The 27,643-nt window shown below is 42.9% G+C and overlaps 1 protein-coding gene across 2 annotated transcripts; it reads right to left on the bottom strand.

Annotated features, from left to right (window-relative positions):
* Positions 1 to 4,535: 4,535 nt before the first annotated feature.
* On the bottom strand, positions 4,536 to 23,568 carry fgfr4 (fibroblast growth factor receptor 4). 2 transcript variants are annotated; one of them, XM_078265606.1, is made up of 21 exons: positions 22,865 to 23,568; positions 20,516 to 20,731; positions 15,373 to 15,545; positions 15,108 to 15,258; positions 14,902 to 14,952; positions 13,641 to 13,910; positions 13,078 to 13,167; positions 12,813 to 12,979; positions 12,529 to 12,652; positions 11,447 to 11,637; positions 11,067 to 11,205; positions 10,676 to 10,869; positions 10,342 to 10,487; positions 9,914 to 10,035; positions 9,713 to 9,823; positions 9,317 to 9,507; positions 7,633 to 7,755; positions 7,186 to 7,256; positions 6,844 to 6,981; positions 6,312 to 6,417; positions 4,536 to 5,825 (listed from the first exon to the last, which is right to left on the bottom strand). In XM_078265606.1, the coding sequence occupies exons 2-21, from the start codon at positions 20,601 to 20,603 to the stop codon at positions 5,649 to 5,651; spliced, it is 2,823 nt and encodes a 940-aa protein (XP_078121732.1). In that variant the 5' UTR covers positions 20,604 to 20,731; positions 22,865 to 23,568; the 3' UTR covers positions 4,536 to 5,648. The 2 variants fall into 2 exon arrangements, with proteins under 2 accessions (XP_078121732.1, XP_078121733.1); XM_078265607.1 differs by lacking the exon at positions 22,865 to 23,568 and adding an exon at positions 21,651 to 21,797.
* Between the last annotated feature and the right edge of the window lie 4,075 nt (positions 23,569 to 27,643).

Raw genomic sequence — 27,643 nt, forward strand, 5'->3', positions numbered from 1 at the left:
ACCGTTCTTTTTGGAGTTTTCTGGTTTTCCTAGCAAAAGTTGTTGATAGTACCTGGTGCTTTTTCGGTATCACCTCGGTCGATGTTCCAAGCGAGCTGAGTGGATACTAGATGGTTGAGTTAAAACACTGCAGACCACTGATTGATCTGAGAGAATCGTCAATAGCGCGCAATAACACGGGACATCCATATTTTTTTAAAAGGCAGCCCGCAAAACTACGCCATGGTCAATTGACGAAGTGCAGACGTTCCTCTGTTTGGTTGTTGATGAAAGGATCCAGCTGGTGTCACGTTGAAGATGATGTCACGGCAGTTTCACAGGTACCAAAAGAAAGTTAAGTTGAGTTGAGCCGAACCATGCAGTGGAAATTCAGGCATTATTGTGGATGGAGGGCCAAAACACAAACACAAACATGTGTTCAAGTTAAGCCCTGTTAGTATGGACTTACTATTTGTTTCTTTTAAAGAGGAGCTGGTGTTGTGGTTCCTACTGTCATTGAACTTGCTCAGCAACATCCGAAAACATCATGGAAGTCAGTAAAACTGGAGTCTGGGCAACAACAGCAGCAGCAACAGTTTATTTGTCTGAATGAGAGCTGGATTAGTCGTCAAATAGAGTCCCACAATACATGCTGGACCCTCGCTGACTAATCAGACGAGTCGAGGAGGAAACAAGTCAGCAGATTTACTGAACACTATACATTCGGAAACACACCCAGTGTGTGTGTGTGTGTGTGTGTGTGTGTGTGTGTGTGTGTGTGTTTGTATCAGTCTATAGTCCCTTAGTGTCACAGTCAGAGCAGTTTTCTGTTTTCTCCTGTGTTTCCCCTCCCTTTTTGTGTGTCTACTTGTTTGTCTGTTGTGTGTCTACTTGTTCTGGGCTTCTGGCTGAGTGAAACACCTGAGGATCATTGCCAATCATAACACACGACAGTCTTTTCCAATCAACCACCCTGCATAAAGACTCCTGGTTTCGTGATGTCCGTCGCCAGATTATTCCTATCAAGTGATAGAGAACTACGACCTACTTGTTGCACTTAGAATTTAAGGCAGTGAATGAGTTTATGCTTTCTTTTCCAGCAACAGCCTGTTTGTCTATTCTCAGTACTCCAGCCACACCATCTGAAACTATACTTCAACTTGTAAATAAAACCCTTACCTTTAATCATCTATCAATCGTTTGTATCGAACTGTATCTGTGAGTCCAACTACGAAACATAACAGTGTGAGGCTTAATACGAGATTATTGAAACATGAATGTGTTCATCACTTCAATGTTGTAGCTGGTAAAGGTGGAGCAGACTTTATATACTGCTGGGTAGATTAACCTATAACGATGCATCATGATTTATTAGTTGATTGTTTTTGGTGTTAATAATCTGAATCAAGAGAGACGCACAAGAGAAAGAAACTACAAGAATCTTTCCAATCTTTTCTTTCCACCAAACATGCCTGTACCTCAACACTGACGTCTAAAACAGCAGTTTAAAAGAATAAATAATGCTGGTAGTAATTAATTTTACACACACACAAACACATCCAGACACCCAGACTGAGACTTTTGTCAGCTCATGCAGGAGTGGAGCTCAGAGAGAGAGAGAGAGAGCGAGAGAGAGAGACGCTCGGGTGATCAAGATTTATTGTACATGGGAGATAAGACACACACACACACACACACACACACACATGTACAGACCACACACCATGTACACAGGAGATAACACACACACTGACACATAATCATGTACATACACACACACACACACACAGACATACACACACATCAAAGCCTGGGATCACTGCTGCCCTCTCCTCCCTCCTCTTGACCCTTGACCTCCAGCTCTTCATTCTTCCGTCTCGCCGTCTCTGTCTTTCATCTTTTTCACATTTGTTTCTCTCGCTGTCTGTAGCTGGCTCTCTATCTTTTCTGTTTGTAAATGGCTGACGTTTATGTTTTTAGTTTTGCAAAAAACACACAAAAGTCAAAGCTGGAGCTGAACAAATTAGTCAAATTGGTCAAATTTAAGTGCAGATTTTGTGGTAATACTTTGGCAATAATTACATTTTATTCACCAAGTTAATTGCTGAGCTCTAGGAACTAAAGAAATCCGAGAGGACAAACAGTCAGGTTGGAGAGAAAAAAACGTCAGATTAGCAAAACCTCCGGGGGGGAGAGAAAACACAGACAGACAAATAGTGACATCATGACCTGTAAATAACGTGGTACATGTCATATAGATAACCTGGAGGCTTGTTTGCAACCTGTCTGATCATCTGAACGCCCCTCCAGACTTCGCTGTAGCAACGTCACCGTGTTCCCAGATCTCAGCTGTTCCATTTGTTGATCATAACTGATAGAAATGATCGACAAAAACTACAAAAATACATTTTAATGACCTGTCCATGCAAGAGAAGAAGTGCTCATAGTATGCTTTTGGGCTTTTTCCCTTTCCTTTATTGTATTATATATCTTTTTTGTGCATGTTATAGGTTTACAAAGTGAAAAAGCCCAAAGTCCACCCCAAAGGGACTTACCATCTCCAACAGAAAACACTGTTCACAAACTGCTCCAAACAGCTCTGTCGTAGTCCAGCCTTTACTTCAGAGACAAACGTGGTCACTTTGTAACACACGTTATAATGCTCGCCTAGCTGCTAGCACGGCACGCCCTCATACTCTGCTTCTGACTGGCTAGTAGTCCTTACCTAGCTACTGCGCATTTGCGACTCCCAACAAAGATGGAACAGAAGTGAGATGTCTCACTCTGTAGCTAAAACAGAGAGCTCAACACACAGGGTGAAAAGAGGAGCTGCAGCAATGTGCAGTACAACAAAGATATGATGTTTTTTGAAAATTAAACCATGTAAACCTATTCTGATATAACCTCTAAATACAATTATGAACCTGAAAATGAGCATAACATGAGCACTTTAAACAGATGTGTCAAAGCAAAAGGTAACAAACAACGGCATGTGGGAATCAGGAATGAATGCAATGCATTCAGCTGAGGGAGAGAGAAGTAATGAGCACATGGAGCTGCATGCAGGTGGACTAGACACGCTGACTGTCAGCCAGTTTCCTCCTGATCTCGACATGGACAGCCCATTTTTGTAGGTTTCCAATGAAAGTATCAGTGTAGCCAATATGACAGAGACAAGGACACAGAGCTGCTTTATTTTAAATTATACTTTATTTCATATAAAAACAAAACAATAAACAAATAAATTAGATATTTCTAAAATAATTCTCTTGAGGAAATGTTTAAGAACTCTGTGATTGTTTACAGTTTGTATCTGGGAGAAGAGCAGATAACTGGAATGTAAAGATGTAAATGTGTCCGGACACTTTGTGTGTTTGTATGTAAATGTAAAAAGCTTCATTCCAAAATGGGACACCATCTGACACCAGATGATTGACAGCACGAAGAGCAAACAAATGAGTAGAGAAGATACACGAATCCCTCATTGATTAAACGGTTGACTGGTTTCACACAAAGGAAGATGATTGGAGGATGCATTTAAAGCATTTTGGAATGAAACCCCATTTCAACTTTGCAAAATTTGAAAAAAGAAAGCGACCAGAGTGAAATGAAGCGACACAACTGGCGATGCAGGTACAGTATAGTATAGTACATTTCGGATGAAAATCAATTCAGTTCAATGGAATCACCGGATTAACTTTTCTTTTTTGTTGAAATCTTTTACTGTCAATGGTTGTTTGGTTTGTGTCTAAATTGTTTTGTTTGTGGCCAGATCCAGCAGGTGGAGCAGGACTTATTTGGCATTTTTACCCCACAGGGGAATTTTCTGCAGCTGGTCCCGATGGTGAATCTGAATTAAGATTGGTAATTTCAAACATGGTGGCTGTGGGGATAAAGATAGGGGCGTTTGGGAGAGAAGAGGAGACATTACCATAATAAGAGCCTCTTCATTTGCACACAAGCAATCCCCACCAACCCCCCCACCACCCCCAAACTCCCTCTGGTCCGTAGTCACACCCATTAAGCCTGCAAAGCCTTCATTGTCCGGCCAGGCTGCGGACCTGAGGACCCCTCGCCAACAGATTGGGTTGGGTGAAGGGTTACTACCAGACAAAGGAGGCTTCCCCCCCCCTTCTCCTCTATTTGAAATCAATCACACTGGCTTTCACATGCAGTGCCCCCCCCTCCCCACCTCCTCCTTGTCAGCAGTGACAGTGGGCTTGGGCAAGCTCCCCAACAGAGTCCCCAATGCTATTTAGGTTAAGTCCCACCCTGGACACACTGTCTCTGACAATGTAGACTGAAAGAGTAAAGCTGTTGTTAGAGGAAGCGCACGTAATGTTGTCTCAAAGTTGACGTGGTTGTTTAAAACATGCAAATGAGTCTCATGAGCTTTGAACACTTCAAAACTTGCTAAAAACATTTTTGGTGGTTTCCGTCCAACAACAGCAACAAGAACTGCAACTCTTTCTGGTATTTAACCACTAATTGTTTTCCTGGGCTGGAGGTCGAAGCAGTTTACTACAAAATGACAAATGGAGGGTTTCATTCAATCAAGCCATCTTTAAAGGCACCAATCCATCATTCTTTAACCACATACATTTGAGGTTTGAGTTGTTGAATTTTGTGTTCCTCAGTTGGTCAAGATATGGGTTGGTTTTTAAAAATGTTTGCAAAAATTGCTGATGTGTACCAATTTTAACAGCATCTACTGTTAATTTATGATTTGGGTGATCTTTGGAGATCATTAAATACAATTAGTTTTTTTCTAAATTGAATATTTTTGGAATGAAACCTGGACATGAAGACAGCTGCGACAGGTTTGGCACTCCAAACACCAGATTAAATTCCTCTCTCCTTTCGCCTCCAATAACCTTCATTTTTGTGTCATTCAGAATAATTTATGAAAGACAATCGTCTTTCTGCTGTTAATATGTACATACAATATTTTTTATATTCTAATATATTCACAGGAAATCATATGGCACTTTGCTGCCGCTACAGCAACTTCTTAGCACAAGGGATCCTGAGATTTAAGACCGTTTTCTTTTTAAATAAGCAACACAAAAGTAAAATAATCTTATATAGAGAGATTTAAATTTAACAATCAGTTTCTTCTTTTTTATCATAGCAAAATAAATCTTTTTTTTTTTTTTTTTTAAAAATGTCTTTATCACCGAGGTTTCTCGCCCTGGATTCGGGATGTGTAAGGAGATCATTGTCCGTCGCCTCGCTGAGGGAGAGTTGATCAAAGAAAGCATGAGTACCAGGTTGGTTTTTTTTCTGTGGTATTTAGTGCCGCAGTTTTCCAACTTTTCCAACTGTTCTTGGGCACAGTGCCAGAGTTGATAGTCCAAAGTACCACGTTTAGTTTGTCCTTTTTTCTTCTGCCCACGATGAAATGCTTTTCTTCAAACCTTCACCGTGTGATGAAGCCCACCGGCCTTAGTGCTCCACGTGCATGCATGTGTTTCTATGTGTGTGTATAAATGCCCACCTGTATCTAAGGGCTTCGCCTGGTGCCATAATGGAGGTCCAGTGGAAAACTTCATGAATAGAAGCTTCAACTTAACTTTAGAAATGCAGCGGCGGGCCTCCAATATGGCCGCCAGTGGATGCGTTACCTTGTGTTCATGTCTGTATATGTGTGGGTGCCTTCAGTTGTGAGTCTATCGGAGGGCCTTTTTCATGTCTATACGGGAGCGCACGTCCTGGTAGCCCAGGAGGCAGGGGTCGGTGGACAAGGCATCGTGGGTAAAAACAGAGTCGTTGTCGGAGGAGCAGGAGCTGGACGTGTCCTCGCACGACGGGGAGTACTGCTCGAAGGGTGTCGACAGGTCCAAGTACTGAGGGGAGACAGGGAGGTCGGATATTAGAGAAACGTTGGTGTCTCAAGACAAGAGGAAAACAAACTAATCCACATTTAAATGTTTGTAAAAAAAAAAAAAACTGGGGGGAAACAGCTTCTCAAAGTTTTTCAGACCGCTAGTGAACATGTTGTTCATTTAATGCTTCCATCGCAGTTTTAGACCAATGGAAACAAATGTAAATGTAAAGCCTAGAATATTCTTTTAGTGCGTGTACGAAGCTAGAAATCAATCACATGACTTATTGACCCATCTGCAGGCTGCTCTGACATTTCAGCAATTCGGACACTGCAGCCAAACATTTGATTTTGTTTCTGTTGTGAGAAGTTTATAATAACTGGATGCTGCTCTCTGTGCATTTACTCGCATGTGCTGAACACATCTGGACAGCATATTATGAAAGAGTGAAAGACAGGATGTGTGCGTGTACATCTTGACGAGCCTGTGTGCATGTTTGAAACCCACCTCGTCAGAGATGGACAGCAGCACTTTGTCCAGCTCCTCCACCAGCTGTTTGAAGGTCGGCCTCTGGGTGGGAACAGCATGCCAGCACTCACGCATCATCATGTAGCTACAGAGAAGAAAACAAAACACAAATAAATACGGCTTTCAGCTGTGTAAATATATAATTTGAGCAAAAGAAAATCGTAATAAATTATGCAAATATGACTTTTCATCCATGTCCATGATGTACCACTATACTTTCAAACGAGGCCACGGCCATTTAGGAGACAGGAAGTGTGTAATGTTTCATACCATTGGCGCATCTTTAGTTATAGAGAATTTGTGGTTTAAGTTTAGTCTTTAAATGCCCTAAAAAGATAACTTACTCTCTCTTAAGAAATGACTTTGACAATACGCCCACCTCCCCCCATGAATGGATGTTATGAAATGCTATATATGCTTATGCTGCACCATTTGTGCTGATGGAAGCCCTTCTCTCACTGCTGTGAGACAAAAACCTGCTAAAAACAACATAAGAAAGACTCTGGCTTACAGTTCATGTGTGCAGTTGGAGGGTTTGTCCATTCGGTGTCCCTCCTTCAGCAGCTTGAAAAGCTCCTCGACGGGGATACCAGGGTACGGTGAGCCGCCCAGCGTGAAGATCTCCCACATCAGTACGCCAAACGACCACCTGAAGGATCAGGGGGTGTACAAAGATGTTAGCCTATCAGAGAGCATTTCAAGATATGATACATTTAGGTTTTTAGGGCGAGTTCAGATTTGATAACATGAGGTTTTGACTAGACAAGACAGGAAAGGAAACATTACTATCTTTGTCATTAAAAAAACCTCATGTTTTCCTGCAGGTATTTTGTATACGAGAAGTTGGACTTACACATCGCTCTGGTGTGTGTAGACTCTGTCAAACAAAGCCTCTGGTGCCATCCACTTCACCGGCAGCCGTCCCTGCAGAGCGGACATGGACACGTTAGAGCCTCACCTTCATTCACCATAACAATTCTTTTTTTCGCTCACAATCCTCCCCCTCTTCCCTCCTTGTCTCCCCTCTTTTCTAATTAAGTCCCATTAGGCCTGCTGCCAATCAGAGGAAAACATCAGACATCTGTCCTGAGGAGTATTAAAGCTGTGAAAGGAACCTGGCTGAGGAGCAGACATGTTTATGAGAGGGTCAGAGGTCAACTAAAAAGCAAAAACATTTGAGCAGTAATTTATCTGCACTCATACGCTCACTACTGGAAAACAAAAGTTCATCACTGGAAAGCTACAGGAGTGGGTTAAAAAAGTGGTTCCTGAAAACATGCAGCCACAAACTGTCACTTACATTGGTCGTTTTCTTGTAGTAGTCGATCTGGTGGACTCCTCTGGCCAGGCCGAAGTCAGCGATCTTCATCACGTTGTCCTCGGTCACCAGAACGTTCCTGGCTGCCAGATCTCTGTGGATGCACTGCCGAGAGAGAAGAGAGAGAATTAAAAGACTGACACAAAGCCCTAAAGCCAACTGCTGGGTCTCCCGATTAGAAGAGTAGCATACAGTTGAAATGGTGCTGGTGAATGTGCTCAGAGATTTAATGTCTAATTTGGAAAGTGGGCTGAATGCTATTCAGTATGTTGCCACTTGTTTTTAACACCGCTCTCCTTTTACAGTCCTGGCCTGAACAAGGAGGGCGAACTAAGGTTTATAATCAAAGCTTGTTCCTTGTTCCTTTGCATTGAGACTTGTGACGCGACACACTCTCCTCTCTGTTCCAGGCCGCGGTTTGGAGAAGTCATGTAAAAACACAGAGGTACGGGAGGTAGAAATGATTCACTGCAGATTTTCTCCAAAAATGAAAAGACTCAGCAGGAGTCTAAAGTCATTTTAGTGAACGCTACAAAATTAAAATGTCTTTATATAGAAACCCGGGAGTTTGAAGAAAAAACAAACCCTTTGGGAGGAAAAAAAGAAAGGCACTGTGTGCCCACATTGAATGGATGTCATTAAGTTTATTTTGGTTTTCATTCGAAATAGACGTGGGATTTGTGGGGACATGCGAAATGAACCAGTCCTGGTTTGTGGGTCTCCCCATAATGGAGGGTTAGTTTCAGGCTCCTGCATTCTTGAGAGGTCGTAGAGCCAGAAACCCGATGCCTGCACCCAGACGACGGCTCTGCTGCCTGTTTGCTAACAGATTTATGGCAGCGCTAAAAAGGACAAAGCCCTGCGACGGAGGGGACGGACAGATGGATGGAGAAGAGTAAACAGGACTGAAGCTGCAGCAGCTTTCTGCTCAGGAATGTCTGTCTGAGACACCGGCTGGCAGACAAAGAGACGTGTTGATAAGAAACACACAGCCAGAGTGCATGCTGGGAAAATGAAAGGAATAGAAGCATGGGGGGGGGGACAGACAAGAAAGAAAGGGACAGACAGAGAGATGGGGGGGAGGAAAGCAAAAGGCTGCTGCTGCCATCCAACAGAAGGCCAAGTGCCCAAATCCAAAAACATTGAACTCAGTCCTAATAACAACTCCCTTTAATTCAAAACCAAACTTCTGATGTTACCGATGTTGCTTTCATTTTGTGGCTGTATTTCCCGCCCGGGGATGTGGATACATTTTACTGTAATGAGGTCTGATACGTAAACATCAATCTTAAGTTCCTAAGAAGCACCTCAAACCATAAAGTCTGTGTTTTAGAAATGGCAAGTTATATTTGAATACAGAACATATCTGTTGTGGCTACGCAAGCATACGGATAGTTTCTGCTAAAAGCAGCAAAAAAAACATGTTTGTAGTTCACAGTGCCAGTCGACTGGTCAATAAATCGAATCATTTCTGATCTAAATCTTAGTTTCCTGACGAGCTTTCCAACTACTGGTAAAAAAGGACAGGAACTCTCTAAACACAAAGTGCCCAAAATAAAATGTATGAGTGTTTGACACTGGAATAACTGCCTCTTGCATCCATACAGTGCTTGCAGAAAAGATTTACAGCCACTAGAGACTATTCCACTCTTTAAAGTGAACGTACCCTTTTAGAAGCCAGGTACTCCATCCCTCTGGCCACCTGGTAGGCGCAGGACAGCAGGTCTTTGAAGGTGAGCTGCTCCTCAGGCACCTTGGTCACATCAAAGGTGTAGTCCAAGCCTGGGGGTCTCCGGGCCCGCAGGTACTCTCTCAGACTGCCTTTGGAGGCGTACTCCACCAGCACATACAGAGGGCCTGAGGGGGAAACACAAACAGGATGAAGGACCGGCTTGTTTCTATTGTTGTTTTAGCCTGGAGGCTTGGGACCACCATCGTTCAAACACTCACTAAATTAGTTGTCTGATAAAATGTACAATAACGAGGAGGTTTGGAAGGAAGCTAACCCTCAGTTGAAGCAGAAATAAAACAAGAAACAAGAAAGGTTTAGCCAGATGCTCACCATCCTGCGTGCATACTCCAAGCAGGTTGATGATGTTCTTGTGTTTGTCCATCACCTTCATCAGCTCCATCTCCGAGATGAGGTCTGCCAGATCTTTGTCTGTGGCGTCATCTTTGGGGAGACATACACTTTATTTAGAAAAAGACAGCAGACTTTTGCGGATCTCTCGAGGTATTTTTGTGACTATCATTTCTTTCCTACCTTTGAGCATCTTAACCGCGACAGTGGACGCCGGATCCGGAGAGTCCTTGTTGATGCCGTAGGCCTCAGCTCTGACCACCTGACCGAAGCAGCCTTCTCCTAGAGGTTTGCCTAACGTTAAACTAGAGAGAGAAAGAGTGAGAGTTAGTGAAAATAAGTATGTCCAAATGAAAACTGTACAAATCCATAATTTGGGGCTCTGGTTTTTAAAAACATAGCTTGGGTAGAGCCAAAAATGGCCTGCGGGCTCGTTTCTTTTAAGCTCCATGCACAATGTTTAAATGAGTCCCAGAAGCCAAACTAAACATAGTGAAGAAATACTCTCGTTGCAGCAACTTTTAAGTAAACTCTGTAAACATATCGTTAGAGTAGAGTGTAATTTCTTTGCAGACAATGACAGAAGTAATTCTAACTTGCAGATAACTTACTTCTCCCTGGGGAACTCCCAGTCCGGGTCGTAGGGCAACTCAAACTCCATGACTCCAGCCAGCATGGGAGAGCAGCTGGACGAGAGGCGAGCCACCCTCATGAGCGACGCACTGGACTTCCCTGACGAGTTGGAGTCCACCGAGTACTGAAGGAGGAGAAACAGAAAATTTTGGTTTTAGGAACATCCAGGAAGTTGTCAAGTGTGGCCACTCTGAACAGCTATAAACACTTTTGCCTCAGGACGACGCTGCGTACGAACTTTCAAGGAAATCCCCCCACCTTAAGTCATAGTCGATTACTTTCCAAAGTTAGAGAAGACATTGCGTCCTGTACCTGTCTGCGGAGAGGAAACTTGGAGAGCTTCTGGACAGGGAGGGCGTCAAACGGCTCCCTTCTGGGATGGACCTGCATTCGACACAACACCACGATGACGATGGCCATGATCAGAGCCAGGAAACCGCAGGCGTAGATGATGATGTCAGTGTACTTGGTCTCCATGGTGTCCATGGCGTCTGCTGCTTCCTCCTCTGTAGGAAAAGGGGGATCAGTTCAAAGTTTGTCAGTACTAAGATGTCACTCGCTGAATCTGTCAATTTAGAGCCATGAATATCAAGTTTTCTTTGTGCAGTGTAGCTTTATATTTAAGTTTGTCAATGACAATGCAAGCTATTAAGTCAATTCTTTTCAGCGCTGAATCCAGTCTAGTCTTCTGTTCGTTCTTTACCTGAGAGGACGGTGAGCCAGGCGGACTGGTGCGCAAATCCGATTGAATTTCCAGCCAGACAGGTGTACTCTCCTGAATCCTCCATGGTAACTTTGGACAGGTAGAGCACCTCCACCTCTGACATGTTCAGACTGCCGGTCTGCACAACACAGATGTAGAAAAAGTGACATAAACAGTTAGTATCTAAAACAACTTATTTTAAAACTTCCACTAGAGGATTTAACTGTTATTGACTATGCTTAGCAAATGCTAATGCTACTTTTTTGGGCACCTATTTGTCAGGAAATCAGTTTGTAACTGTATTAAAGATCTGAAACAAAATGGCAAATGGGAGCAGATAAAGCGGGTTCCAGTCTTTTAGACGGAGATAGAGGACCAACCTTGAGGACCCGGACATAAGGCGTCCCGTCAGAACCGAAGCGGCTGCCGTTCCTTTCTATGTGTTTGAGCCATTGAATGTGAGGCTGGGCATCGCTGTAGACCTTACAGTGGAACTGGACGTCGCTGCCCACCACTGCTGTGGTGTTGGCTGGTAGACCGGCCTGCAGGATGGGTCTGTGCGGGGAACGCTCTGTGTCGGGGAAAAAAATCAAAGGAGAGATGAGCAAAGTGAGCAAAGATGAAAGATAGCATTGTGCTCCAGAGAAACCAGCCAGAGTGTATCTCTCCTTCTTGGGGCAACAGTTTATAGGAGATTCAGCGACATGGAGAAGAAGATTTAACTGATCTGCCAAACTTGGTTTCAGAAATACCTCGGCAGGACAAAAGTGGGGGAATCATAGGGAGCAGTGGCTAAAGACATCCAAATATTTGGCCATTTAAAAGCTGACCAACATGGCTGCTTTGTAAACAAACATCTAAAAATTCCCAGCAGTTGTCACTGTCACATATAATGTGTTTGCATGCTGGCATACAAGAGCAGGAAATGTCATTTTAGGAGGAAAATCGGTTCCATTAGCGTGGCTCTTTGTCAGCTGGTCGCCGGGCTCTCTTTGATCTGCGATTACTCTCGCTCTCTGATCTCGTTAGTTGTCTCGTTAGTCTTCTCCCCCCGTAGACGGGGACGGAAACTGACCCCGTGGTGGACAGACAGCGAACAAATGAACAAACAAACCGCAGCCCTCCTTGATCTCCTGTCACAGGTCAGGTAGAAAACTGGTGTGGACACCTGACCGTCCATATCCTGCTGAGGCGCCCCTGTCACCTTCTGCTCACCCCGCTGGTTATCCCCTCCCTCAGACTGGAGGCTACTATTTGAAGGCATGATGCTTTCTCCACAAATGCTATCGCAGCCGTGAATATTGTCAGCCAGACCACAAAGCATTGTCAGGTTTAAAGAATAATCACTAATGTCTGTTTTGCTTAATTCAACAATTCAACCCGAGTCCATGACATGTTACTTTTTAATTTGCACACTCTCTCTAAAATGTGTCCAGACAGAACTGGATCATCCGTTTCTTACCCAGGACATCGAGGACGTAGCTGTGAGCGATGGAGCCATATTTGTTCTCCACCATGCAGGTGTAGTTTCCTCTGTCTGAAGGCACGACGCTCTCCATCACCAGGCTCCAGTGCTGGTGTCTCAGCTAGCCGAAGAAACACACACAAAAAAAAACATCAGCATGGATCGACACACACTGAACTTTACAAACTCAAATATCTCTGAAAGCTCTGGCGGATCATCCGAATGAACCCAGCTGTCATTCAGCTTTATTTACCATTCCGGAGAAAAGAAACCATCCTCACCTTGATGCCTCCGATGCGGTGCTCTCCTCTAAATTCACGTCCATTTTTGAGCCAGCGGATGCTCGGGATGGGGCTGCCCATGGCCGGGCAGCGAAACTTCACCGTGTTGCCTGCAGGAACGGCATACAGCTTCTTCTCCATACGCTGGGTGTGGGTCCAGTAGGGACCTGTTTAGACAAAGACCAGTCAATGAGCTTTTAGTCAGAATGCTTGGATGAAGCCTGAAGGTTAAGTTGTAATAATTCCTCAAGGAACAACAACACACCTCTGGAGAAGTAAACCTGGTCGTTTTCGATCTCAGCCGATGAGTCCTCCAGCCCGTTGTCCTCATCATCGTCCCCTGACCCCAACGAGTCTGGAAACCAACAAAGGCACTATGAATAAACATTTCTTGATTATTGTTTTGTCTATAAAAGGTCAGAGTTCAAAATGCTCTGAGTTGGCTGATTCAAATTGCTTGTTTTGTCAAACTAACAGTCCAAAACCTAAAGATACTCAGTTTATTACCATATAAGTTAGGGAAAGAAGCAAATGTGGGCATTTTAGAAGCTGGAACCAGTAAAATGAATTTTGACGATGGCTATAATCTCTTTGCTATTAACTTTGTTTCGACCGACAAAGCAATCAATTGACTCGTTTCCATTCTAATGTCACACAAAGTTTGGCAGCCATATTAAAAGGTCCTCAGCAAGAGTGTCAGGTGATTGTTTTGTACACCTACGTAACGTTAGTGTGTTAACTTGGCTTACCTTTATGCTGTTAAGCTAAAGACATTAGCACCAACACTGACATAAAACACAAATCTTAAGGCGGTGTTGGTGTCCTTACCTGCCACAGTGATGGTGAAGTTCCTCACAGGCTCTTTGGTTCCCCGGACAACACAAACGTAAACGCCAGAGTCCTCGTATGTCACGTCCGTGATCTCCATAATGGCTACGCGGATCTGGATGCGGGGCGTGGGCAGAACCCGGACTCCCTCCTTGTACCAGTTGACTGCCATGCCTGGCCGGGTGCTCGTGTCGCAGCGCAGTTTCAGGACGTTGCCCGGCTCCAGCAGAAGATGTTCTGTTGTGTCCTCACTCAGGTCCTCAAGAACATCTGTTGAAACCAAAGAACATCGGCACAACATTGAGTCTTTCCTTCATTTTCTATACATTTTACTCTTTCACACACATTGCCACTCAGCCGGTTATTTCTTCATCTCCTTTCTAAAGCAAGTAGCCTTCCCCTCAACTATGACCTTAACACTTCAACCCCATTATCTCCTCTCCCCCACATACACACACACACACACAATGACATTACCATGGAGACCAGGAGGCCTGACTGACCCAACAAACCGCCTCCTCCTCTTCATCTTTTTGTTCCCCCGTGGGTTATTGTGGGACTGAGAGCGAGCTAGCTAACACAGCAAACTCCCTCCCAAAAAAAGAAGAAAGTAAAGGAGGAGGAAGAGAGGCTGAAACTAATGAACATGTTGCAGCGTGACAGTGGACAGAGAGTAAATCTAAGGGGCGGTGAAGTTTCACTGAAGATCTAAGTGAGCGACGGGAGGAGAGAAGTTCATTCCAGCCTGGGGAGGAGGACGAGCCCACGCAGATGGCCGACATACCATGGCTGTCCTCGATTAAAGATATTCTTTGTCGATTAACACTAATATGATTTTGTCGACTAATAAATTAGCTGATTTGACTGACAGATCTGTAAAAACTGAGTTCTCCATAAAGAATCATGCAAAAGCATCACTTTAAATCTTTTGTTTCATGTTCACGTTGTTCATAAGTTTCTTGGAAATTAGTCATTAAGGATGAAAAAAAAAGCATGACTAATGACTAATCGACTAAAAGAAATTAGTCAACTAAGACTAAGACAATCCATTAGTCGACTAATCCACTAAGAGGGGTAACCCTACAGTCTGTCTTGTCCTTTCTGGGTTTTAGAAACTTATTCTTTACAGCAGTGTATGCTTTAACTTCTGGATCAGACATTACAATCATAGATAAGGAATGCAACTAAAACATTTGCCGTTTTGGATTGAAAATATTTCCATTTGCACGCAACTTTTCCCAGCATGAGAATGTGAAGTTACCTGATGGGATGTCAGTCGCAGCCAGGTCCACAGTTCGGGAAATGATGGTACCTGTGGAAGGGAAAAGTTATGGTTAGAAAATAACGCGATTCTTGGTCCGATAGATGCAACATTGTAGTGTCATTAGGCTAAAATTCACACTGGAAGCTGGCAAAAAAACTAACAAGATAAACCCAAGCGTTGGTGTGATGATAAGAGTGTCTCACCAGGCAGGACGTCCAGCCACGCCGACTGCATGGCCTGCACTGTCTGCCCTGCGTGGGTGCTCTCAGCCATGCAGAGGTACTCTCCTGCGTCCTCCAGAGTGATGTTGGACAGATGCAAAGTGTTCACCTTGGACATGTTGCTATGCAGGGCCTGCATGGAGGAGAGATCATTGCAACATCTTATATATAATATCTAATATAATAGGGACAGAATCGGAAACTGACTCAAACTTGTTTATTTGTATCTCAGCTGATCTGTTCTCACCGTCAGAGCTCTGAGGTGAGGCTGACCTCCCTGGCCGACCTCGGTCTTCAGCCACTGCACCTTGGTGGATGCCGGCCGGTGGACTTTACACACCAGCGTCGCCTGACCACCCACCAGCCCTGTGGTGTTTTCTGGGTAACCTGGCACAATCAGAGGCCTGGACACCCGGAGATCTGGATAACAAAAAGAAGGGTGGAGAAAAAAAGATTTTAGATATAGTGGAGGCATTTTACCTCCTTGTGGATTTCACTTTGAGATTCATTTTCATCGTCTGACTTTAAAAATCTGACTGATTCTCATTTACTTCTAAAATACCAGATTTCCAGGTGTCGTGTTATGGTTATGTCACAGTAAAGGAGTTTTAAGAAACTGCTACAAACCTCCTTGGTCTAAACGCACTCTCCAGTGAGTGAGACAAGAATTGTCAAAACACGCCTTTGTAATTTCAGTTTACCTCTAAAAGGTCTGGCAGCAGTAGTACACCATGTTCCTTAACAACTGCTGTCATTTAATGCCACCAGGGGCTGGTGATAGAGTGCCGTGATAACCCGGCTACTATCGTATCAGCATCATCTACACTGCCATCCATTCACTGGGTCACTCGCCCATTTATGTGCTCACCCAATCACTTGTTGGAGCATATGTGCACCCTGGCTGGGGACTCGCTGCTCAGTCACTCAGAACGAGCAATTTTCCAGGGCAATTTTCTGTCTGATTGCTTCCTGCGAGCGCTTAGTGAAAAGGCAATCTGTTCCCTTGTCGGAGTGAAGTGCTGCCCAGAGTGCATGTGGAGGTAAAGCTTTCAGGAGCACACACACACACACACACACACACACACACACACACACACACCTACAACCTTGTTAGTGGAAAATCAGAAACGCTGATTGGTCAAAGCAGCCAAAAGGAAAACACATTAAAAGAAACGTTGTGATGGATTGCTTTAATGTGAACAAACTACCAACTGTCCAACTGAGTTCAAATATATTAGGAATAAGAGATCCCAACAAGCCACACTTTCATCTAATGGAGCAAACACAGTAAAACAGTTGGCAGTAAATCACAGAGATGAACGCGCACACACACACACACACAAACGTACAGCCGTGCTAATGAACTTGCAGAGACAGGGACGGTGCCCTGGAGATGAACTCGCGGCAGAGTGTGAATTGTCACCCAGAGGCGAGGGGGCAAACAAAACACAACACAACACAAACAAACCGCTCGAGGGGTGCGAGCCAACCATCAGCCAGCCGGCCGGCTGGACTGGCAGAGCAGAGCCCTCAGTGGAAACCAGTTGGGACAATGAGGAGTCTCATGCCCTGACCCGGGAACCAAGCAGCAGAGCTATGGTTCCGTAAGGAGCTGGGGTAGCTCCATAGTATTATTTTAACCCCCTAATTACCAAAGGAAGTATATTACAATTAATACATGATTTATAACACATTGTTATGTAGTTGTATGCAAATACTGCAAAAACAATCACTAGAAATACTTCTTCTCCACTCTCATGACAACTGAGCAAACGATCTGCTCATGGGAGGCCACGAGATGCGACTGAAAGCTCCTGAAGAATTGTAGTAAGTGAACCTTGAGTTACTTTTTTAATAAAGAATGAACCTTTGAGCTCAACATCACAGATTTGTAAAAATAGTCAATGAAGCATTTGCTGTCATGTGTAATCAAAGATATTATTAGATATGATTTAGTTTGTGTTATACTTTGTTAGCAATCATTCACTATCTATTTCATGTATGAGAAGTAGGGGTGCACCGATCCGATATTAAGAACGGATATCGGTCCCGATATTGACTAAATAGCTGGATCGGGGATCGGAAAAATTAACAGATCCACGGGCCGATCCAGTTTTGCCGGGTTTTTTTCCCTCTGTCGCACGTGTGTCGCATGCTGGAAGAGTTGAGTGTACAAATGAATAAGAATTCAATACATTACATCTATGTTATTTTGTCTTAGTTAGGAAAGTAATGTTTAGTTAGGAAAGTGTGGTGCCTTTAGTCTCTTCCACATGGTGGAAGGAAGGTAGAAGGTGGAAGGTATACAGTGTATTATTAATTCAACAACGGTATCGGGTATCGACAGATACATAAAGCCCTGGCGTCGGTATCGGGAATGAAAAAGTCGGATCGGTGCATCCCTAATGAGAAGCTATAATAAACACGTGTTCCAATGGTCCAAGTCTGTCCGAAACGCTGTGCCTAACCAGCAGATGCACTCCTACAAATAATAGCCAACCTATTTATTCCACGCAGAGACTAAAGCAAAAGATGGCATTCTTTGGGCGCACTCTGTTCTCCCTAATGTTGTGCAGTTAAACAATTGACAGCCTTTTGTGATGCTATTCAAAAATTCTATACATCCATGTTGGAGGAAAAGTTTTTTTTACATCTCTCCTAAAATCACAGGATTAAACCAGCCAAGGATTTAAGTTGCCGACCATCATTTACATCATCTGTGTACATTTACTGATTTTATATCTGCATTGTTAACTGGATAACGAGCAGCCAAGACAAAAATTGTACTCAGACTTTTCTATAATCTGTAATGATGTGGCAGAAAAACACGACTGAAAATACGTTTACAGGGGGGGGGGAGAAAAAAGAAACATTGGACAAGTCATATCCCTGCATTTAGCAGCGTGCGGTTAGTAACATTAGAGGTATCATTATATTTAGCCACACGACAGAAAAACGCCCGGAGGCTGAAAATACTTCAAAAAGATTAATGAAAACTTTGTTGGATGAAAACAAGGATGTCTCTCTTCCAATAGTTCTTCTTTTTCATCCTTAATTCTGAAGACTGAATGAGATCTACCCTGTCAGGAGTCTGAGCAGCGCATTGTGGGTCCCTCTGACCCCTCACCACCTCTCCTCAGCTGGACTCATCTTTGGGGATGTGGGGGTCTCTTTTCACTCTTTTAACTGTCTCCTCTCAGTTACAATAATCTTCCTCCACTTTCTCTTTGATTCGTGTCTCTTATCTAGAAAGTGACGCCCCACAATAAACTTCTAGAGTCAAAACCAAGAGTGACAAATCCTGATCATTTTATTCCTTCGTTGAACCCGAGCTCTAATCCCAATTTTTCAACTGATGATTAGGACATCCAGGATGTCACAGAGCCGTGTTTTTTTTATGTTTCTTTTGGCTTATTTTTGAGCTGCAATTGCAGTAATATTTCTAGATCGCAAACCAGTTGTAGTACATTTGCAACTGCTTCCTGAATTTACTGATAGTCCTACGTAACACGTTCCACTGGGGAACTACAAAGTTGTTCCAAGGAGGTTTGTTTGTGGAGATTGAGGCTTGACTTTGGCTTATGAAAGTGTTTCAGATCGGATTGTTTTTGCGCAGAAAAGCTGGAAGCATTCATCCACTTTGAATTGAGTTCATTCTTGCGATCACAGATTTGTGAGGGAACTGTTTGAAACACCAAAGGACCAAGATAAAAGTTGCAGCGCTACCTCCACAGCTGCAACCTGCACGTTTTACGACCTAAAGATCTTTCTATCATCAATCCTGCTTTGACTTTTTTCTCGCCGTCTTGTAAATAAACCTGAAAAGGTTTTTTGTCTGCACATTGTCGTCTGAACAAGCAAGCCCCGGCTGGCCTCACGGGGCCCTGAAGTACAAAGTGGGGCCACAGAGACGAAGAAGAGACTGCTCGATGCCTCTGGGGCAACAACCCACTTTGTCTTTCATCAATCTACGTACAAAAATGTCACCTAGTCCTCTAATCTGATTTAAGGCAAGACATCACAGGTGAATAGGGTAAATAATAGGATAAGTAATAGATATCACCATTAAACTTCCCCAGTTGATAACTTACATTAAGACAATTGTTTGTATTACAAGTTTTCTGAAAAGTAATGTTTAAATATGCAAATAAGATATTATTTTGTTAAAAATGTGGATTAGGGTTCACATATTTGAGTCAAATGTTTTTACAGAGGGAATGTCTCTTTTTACCACTCCCTGAATCAGAAAATACTATCAACAGCCATAAAGAAATCCATTTTCTCCATGTTTTTAGGTACAAAATGTTGTATAAATCAGACAATGAATGATATAGAGTATGAACAACCCGCTCTTTAAAAACCTTCAGAATATAGATAGGAATGAGAAAGGAAAGTTTGGTGTATGTAAGTTCTGGTAGAAGGGTCGGAGAACAAAACTCATTTTAAGAAAACTGCCTCTCAAGATAAGTATTGTAAACTGTACAATACATTTTTATTGGAAACCATTATTTACAGACACAATATTTAATCAAATACTGAGCATCCTATACCCTAATATACTTTAAGCAGAAATCTATAGACGCAAATAGACAGCGTCATAAAATAAACTCTTAAAATGTGTATTTTGGATGTTTTCTTTACATTGTGAAAGAAGACTTCTTATGGAAGCAAAATAGCCCATAATCTCAAAATTGATCAGTGAATGAAAAAGATAGTTTTGCCTGCCATGTCTGGCCTTAAAAACATCATCTACTTCACAGCTAAGGAGAAACAAGTGATTAAACTGATTGTATTGAAAGAGTATTCTGATTACATCTCAACTCAATGGAAACATTAGAATGGAGCTGACAATGGCTGACTTATTGCATTGGCTTCTGTTCGTAAAGCCTCAATGTAAAAGCCCCTGCACCCCCTCCCTCCTCATCCTCTACAGCTGGCACACAGCCAGGCAGATTTACACATCCGAGCCCCAGGGCTTCGGATGGATCAGGTAGCTTAGTTTACGGCAGCAAAAACACTGAGAGCCTTTTCCCTCCCTCCGTCTAAGACTCGACTGCAGCCGCTCGGTCATTTTTCCTGTCACCTTGACTTCCTCTGGGGCCACGGCTGCCAAGAAACTGACACTTTCTAAGGAGCAAATGTGGGCTGATCGAAACCTTTACAGATTCATTCACACAGTTATGTTTAGGCACGCTTCTTCTGAGCAGTTCACTGTGATACAATCAGACCTTTCAGCCACACACGTATCTGACTTTTATGCAACACAACCCCCCAAAAGAAAATAAGGAAACCATCTGTAAAGCATCTTGTGATTTCAGATCAGATTTGACAATGTTTTATAGTTTCAGGCGTTATCGCCTGCAGAAAAAGAAAGAAAGTTCAGGCCTTACCTTTAGTCCTTCCTTTGTCAATGGACCTGGCGGAAACTCTGTCCATCAAACAGAGCAGGAGAACACAGAAGGTGCAGATCCTCTCCATCGTCTGTGTGTGTCTTCTGATTTAAAATAAAGGTAGAAATATACGCCGGAAGCCTGGAGTTGGCCTCACACTCCGGTCCCTGGCATTGGGAACTTCAGAAACCCACAAAAAGTCTCTAAATCGGAATCCTGCAGATGCAAACAAACACAACGGGAGACAGTTATCTGTTGATCAGAGATCTGGCTGGAGAGCAGCTTAAAGACATAAACTTCTCTGTTCAGTTTTACACCAGGTGGCATAAAAACACAAACAATTGTTCAGACAAATAGTAAAAGAGGCTGTTTTGACTGCGTGCAGCTGTATTCTTAACCAGATGTCCTGCTAACTGTCCCACTCATCGGCCACACATTGTCCAGGCTCTCCTGCGTCATGAATAAGCAGCGGGCTGTTACCGCCTGTTGTTTGTCAATGGATGGCCCGGCTCAGTCTGCCCCGGGATAATGGGCCCTTACTGGGAAAACACTTGAAACTTGCCAGGAAGCTACAGAATGTGAAGGAGCAGCAGAGACGGGCAGCTGATGAGACTTCAGGTGGAAACAGGTGACTGCTCACCGAAGCATCACATACTCAGAGTGCCATCTGACTGCAGACCGCACCTTAAATCTGAGCGTTTTACATCCCAGTATAACTCTAAACTTTACTAGTGGTCTGGCAACTATGTTCTTGTTTAATCAAGAGACTGGTCTATAAGTTGTCAGAAAATGGCAAAATAAATGGCCATCACAGTGTCCAAAAGCCCAAGGCTTCAGATGTCTAGTGATGGGTCACCAACAGTCCAAGGCCCCAAAGATGTATTTATTTATATATCACAATGAGTTGGAACTAAGATTTAGGATCTATATTTGACATTTTTGCCTAAAGAAGGACTTAATCGATTACTCAAAATACTTCTCTTAAACATTTTGAACCCTTTTTTTATATGATTAACTGCTGCATGCATCAATGGCATTTAAAGAATTACATTTCCTTATTGAAATAAAAGCAGAGTTCATAAACAACTTCCAAAAATGTGCATCTCTGTTAAATGGTCAATGGAACAACAAATACCTCAATTCCATTAGAAGTATGTTTCTACTCGTATTACTACTGAAACTATTATTATAGAAAAGTTTTTAGAAATCACATTTAAGTACAACACTGTTGCCATTAACTCATTCTGAACACAAGCTGTAAACACCAACACTAAAGGAATAACACGGTGATTTTTTTTTGCTGTTGCTGCGAGTCGGGCCAACTGCGCAAAGGCGCCAGACCCTGGTGCGTGGCTCCATGCATGCAGGCCGCGCCCACACACACACACACACACACACCGTTTAAAGAAGCAGCCTGCTGAATGAAACGTATTCTTTCTCAATTAAGGACTGGAAAAAAAAATATATACATTTTCCTCCTTCTGCTGCTGATTCCGCTGCCTCGCTGCTGCAGCCAAAACACTTCAACTGTATTCTACTCTTCAGGCCTGAAACACGGAGAGAGCTTTTATTATAAGCATGGCATATTTCTGTCACTTAAGCCACACTTAATAAATCCGTCATATGCACTGTTAGTCTCAAACAGTGCTTACGGACATGAGTTAGACCTGTTCCTATTTACTTTATGCAGTTATAAAGCTGTCAGTCGATCCATTCAGCATGCTGAGTGCCGGGCGCATTCATGGGATCAATAAAACATTTAAATGCAGTAATGACTTTAGATGTTTGTTAAGGGAATTGTCCTGTAGAAGAGTCTGATGAGGACTGTCATCATGGACAAGTCCATGCGGGTGAAATAACTTTTAAGTGTGTCGTTTTTAATAATTTAATATGCGGTTATTGCTGTGATCTGAGGGAGTTACAGCTTCGCTCTGAGCGTCTTTCCTCTTGACAAATAGTCCGTGCGGAAGGTTCAATGGCTGATAAGTGACTCGTTTAGCTCTGTGCGTGTTGCAAAACACAATTAAAAAAAAAAAAATTAAAAAAAACACTTGGCCTTAAATGAAAGCCACAGTTTATCTCCTGAAATCCCTGTTTAAAATGACAAAACGTGGATTTACATTGCAAATGAGCGATCCTGGTTGGTGGAGAAATAGACATTGCTGTGCCTTATTTCAAGACTGTGAGCTGTTTTATGAAAACAAATGGAAGAAAGCAGAATGAACTCGCTCTAATAATAACATGTAATGCTTTAAGTAGCCTAATTAAACGTGAGACTTTTAGTCGCAATCTATAACCCACATTCTAAAATGAATGAAACAACAAAGCTGTCGGTCTAGATTCACTCACCTTTCCTCCCGGTCTGTCCACGGATCGATGACTGGCACCAGTGGGGGATCACTCCTTATCCCAGTCGATTCGAGTGAATATTGAAATCCTCATTTGGAGCTCTGGTGTCGCCGCTGTATCCTTTCCTAAAAGCAGTCTGTGAGCGTGTGTTGTGTATCCGCCGTAAAACGAAGTCGATCTTATAAATCCATCAAAAGCAGCCCCTTGGAACATGAACGACAGCTGCCGGGCTCTCCTGGTGACCGGGGGAGCTGTGATCCCCCCTGGGCAAAGTCCACTGCAGCCCGGCCGCTCAGAGGGCTAAATCCATGGAGAGAAAGAAAACCAAACACGGAGCGACAAGAGTGGATTAGTTTAGTACAAAAACCTGTCCTTTCTCGCTGTGAAAATGTTGAAAAAGAGTCGATGTGGCGAGTAAAAGATGTTAATGAGAGGGTGATAAAAACGTGTCCCCGTGGTTCAGAGTCCACTCTTGGTTAAACTGAAGCCTTGGATAACTCTGCTTACGCAGCGCTCATGCAAGCTCTCCTCTTCTCGGTGAGTTTGTCCTGGTTAGATCGGAGCTCTGCCGCTCAAATGTTGGAGCTCAGCCTCCTCAGTCCCGTTTCCCTTCGACAGCAGGGAGAGACTGCGCGTCCTTCACACACCAGCCCGTATACAGCACTTTGCTGCCTGTCCGGACTGCAGTCACAACAACAATGGTCTGAGAGCGGCGGAGGCGGGAGGGGGGGGAGGGAGAGAGAGAGAGAGAGAGAGAGAGAGAGAGAGAGGAGGGGTGCGCTTCTGTTACCCCCACACTGAAAACACCCTTTATCCCTCCGAAGAGCTGGCAAATAAAACCCAAGACGCCTTTACCTCCTTTCCACATCTTGCTGTAAAGTTCCTGAAATCAGAACTTCCTGAACTGTTTTGTGCGCAGATGTATCTTTTTTTAAAGTGTCTCGTACACAGTGACCGAGCGCGTGCCAAATTAACCACAAACAACACTGTTTTGCCTCATAATTTATTGCGGGGTTCATTGTCCTTCATGCCATTAAGGCCTCTTTTCATGGGCGTAAATCTGATCTAACAGTAACAGGGGGCAATAAACAGCAAAAAGCAATTTTTGAAGGGGACACAAATAATACAGCCAATTATACTCGTAGAGGACATGTGTACACAGAGGAAAGCCTTAATACTATCATTGAGTGTAGCATGGAGACTGTACCATTATCCTTCTTTTCAGCGTTTCTCTTGATTCAATGAAAAAGCTGACTAAATTGACCAAAATATTCTTCTATAAAACCATGTATTTATTTTTAAGTTGTTTACAATCAAGCCACAAAAATACCTTAAAACATAATGACTTATTTTGATAAAGTGTCCCCATATAAAATAAATACAATGCTTTTGTACACTTGTTAAATTAGCTGATCATAATGTAAATTAGTGAGCCACTGGTGAAGATCATGTGCTCACACTGACAGACACACACCTCCAAAAATATGAACTAAGCTCAACACACTTACCTTAGACTCTACACCTGTCTGTCCCTGGTCTCCCTGAGACTCTACACCTGACTGTCCCTGGTCTCCCTGTTCCTCAGTTCTTTCTGTCTCCTTTGCCTGTGACATAGTGACGTTATTATTTCAATAAGCACCCATTCTTATAAAGATGTTACCAAATTGTCTTGATATGAGGACTTATTGTACTTACTTGGCGTTTTGGTTCAGGCCTACTGAAAAAGGATTATGTCTGTTTTTCTTTTCTCTGTCATTTTATCTGGGCAACAACAACACAAATCTTTGACATCAGATGTCTAAATCTGAGTTAGTTTCATAGGTTCACCACGTGGTTATATTATAATTATAAAATGATCTTGCGTCCTCCACATAAATATTAGATTTCTTCTGGGACAGAGGATATATATTTAACTGATCAGCCACTTAACTTCATATTCAGCAAAACACAACTGTAGATCTTCAATATTAACCCTAATATCAGTTCACACACATAACGTTAGGCTTATCGCTGTGGTAATGTCAGTTGTAGTGGGTGCATTTCTATCCAACAAGCTAAATAAGCTAGGTAACGTTACATTATATTACACTAACGTAGCAAACTTTTTGTCATGACTAATTCATTAATTACTCAGCATCATTTCTATTTGAGAAAAGAAAAACTTCATCCGATGTTTAATGTTAATAAAACAGCCTTGAACCGCCTACTTACTACATTCCTGTCACTACCCGATGTGACTGTGAGTCTAGTGCAGATCCTGACGTACAGCAGGCAGTGGACCAAACCACTGTGAGGCAAGGGAGGGGGGGACTCAAAATGTTTCTAAACTTAAAAAGCATTTTTGGGGTTTGTATTGTTTTACTACTTACACAGATATTTTAAGTATACATCATTATGTTATTTACAATACACAGCATTGTTTTAATGATATTTCTAGGGGGGGGGTGACAACCATTAGATGGGGGGGGGGGTCCTGACCCCCGACCCCCCTGGGATTTACACCCTTGCCTCTTTTAGAAGACGCAAGTGAGTGAATGCTGTGAATTGCATCCGTGTTTTTAATTGCATCAGTAAAAGAACAGGACCGCGTAATCCCATTAGCTGCAGCAGAGAATCAACATCAGCCCTGTTTTTTATAAGCTTAACACTCTGAGCCTTCATGTTGAAGTAAGACACTCGTGTTAATGTCTCTGTAAGGCTGGTTTTTGATTCACAAAAAAAGAAACATGAAAAGCAAGTTATTACAGTACAAACCCCCAAAAATGACATGATAAGGACAATAAAGTGATACAAATGTGACCACATGAATACACTCACTAACTCATTAACTTGTTCTCCTCTGTCTCACTTCAGTTTCAAAGTTGAAAACAATGAACAATGCATCTTTCTGTATCTCACCTTGATGATTTTTAATGTCTTTTGAAATCCAGAAGCAAAAAACAAATACAAGATAAATAATGAACCCTTTCTCTGTCTGTTTTTTTTTTTCCTTCAGTTTTAACTCTGTGATTTTTGGATACAAGAGCAGTAACATTACAGTTAACGTCTGTCAAGGGTCCAAGACATCAGGACATGATGATTTAGAAAATGTAAAAGAAAACAGTTCTATATCGTGTGTATATATATATACATATATATATATGTATATATATATATATATATATATATATATATATATATATATATATATATATAGATAGATAGATAGATAGATAGATAGATAGATATGGATGATCTATCTATTGTTTCTAAAGTTCAGAAAAAGTCAGGATAAGTTTTCCAAACCTCTTCTTTCCTGTTTCCATTCCTGCCTCCCTTTTATTAAAGTATGGCTTTTGGAGAATTTGATGGATGCATTTATCATCACTACATTACTGAGGATATATTATTTTGGCATATTCAGAATGCACTACATGACCAAAATACCATCCCTATGGACCTTTTTCACAGCAGACATTTTGACTTGTCATAGCTGGAAAAGCACAGCTGAAATTGATAACCTTAACAATGGCTCAATTCCATCAAGTGTCCCAGTGAGCTATTTCAGTTAGTCAGCATGAACAATACCAGGGCCTCTGCTAAGTGGAATGCAGCCATCATTAATGGTTTGGAATACACCTGTGCTTTTTCTGCTATGACATGTCAACATGTCTGACGTGAAAAAGGTTTATAGACATCCAATGAAGGAAAATCTTAATGCTACAACATACAATCATTATTTAAACAATAATGGGTTTCCAACTTTGTGGCAACAGTTTGAAGAATCCCCCGTGCACAAAGCCCGCTCCATTAAGAAATGGTTCTCCCAATTTGGTGTGGAATAGTCTATATCCACGACGTTCCACTTCCGATTGTTTAGGTGCCGCCGGAAATTCCACCGGCTGGATGTCCGTTACCTTCCACTTTTTGTCTGTTGTAATTTTAAACTCCGGTCACTTTATGCAGTGCCATGCTACGCCCTGCTACATCCTGCTACGCACTGCAGTGCCCTGCTACGCCATGCTACATCCTGCTATGCCCTGCAGTGCCCTGCTACGTCCTGCTATGCCCTGCTACATCCTGCTATGCCCTGCAGTGCCCTGCTATGCCATGCTACATCCTGCTATGCCCTGCAGTGCCCTGCTACGTCCTGCTATGCCCTGCTATGCCCTGCTACATCCTGCTATGCCCTGCAGTGCCCTGCTACGTCCTGCTACGTCCTGCTATGCCCTGCTACATCCTGCTATGCCCTGCAGTGCCCTGCTACGTCCTGCTATGCCCTGCTACATCCTGCTATGCCCTGCAGTGCCCTGCTTCGTCCTGCTACGTCCTGCTATGCCCTGCTACATCCTGCTATGCCCTGCAGTGCCCTGCTACGTCCTGCTATGTCCTGCTATGCCCTGCTACGCTCTGCTACACTCTGTAACGCCCTGCAGTGCCCTGCTACGCCATTAACTACTACAACTACTATTTCTAGTCATAGTTCCATTAACTTTATTGTGACTATAATTGCCACTGTTCATCACACCCCCAACCGGCACCGTCAGACACTGCCTACCAAGAGCCTGGGTCTGTCCCAGGTTTCTCCCTAAAAGGAAGTTTTTCCTCGCCACTGTCGCACTAAATGCTTGTTCTTGGGGGAATTATTGGAATTTCTTTGTAAATTATAGAGTGTGGTCTAGACCTACTCTATCTGTAAAGTGTCTTGAGATAACTCTTGTTATGATTTGATACTATAAATTTATACTATAAATACTGATACAATAAAAAAAACTATGGTTAAAAGAAGCCAATAAACCA

Source organism: Sander vitreus, chromosome 13 (assembly GCF_031162955.1).
Source record: "Sander vitreus isolate 19-12246 chromosome 13, sanVit1, whole genome shotgun sequence".
NCBI lineage: Eukaryota > Metazoa > Chordata > Actinopteri > Perciformes > Percidae > Sander > Sander vitreus.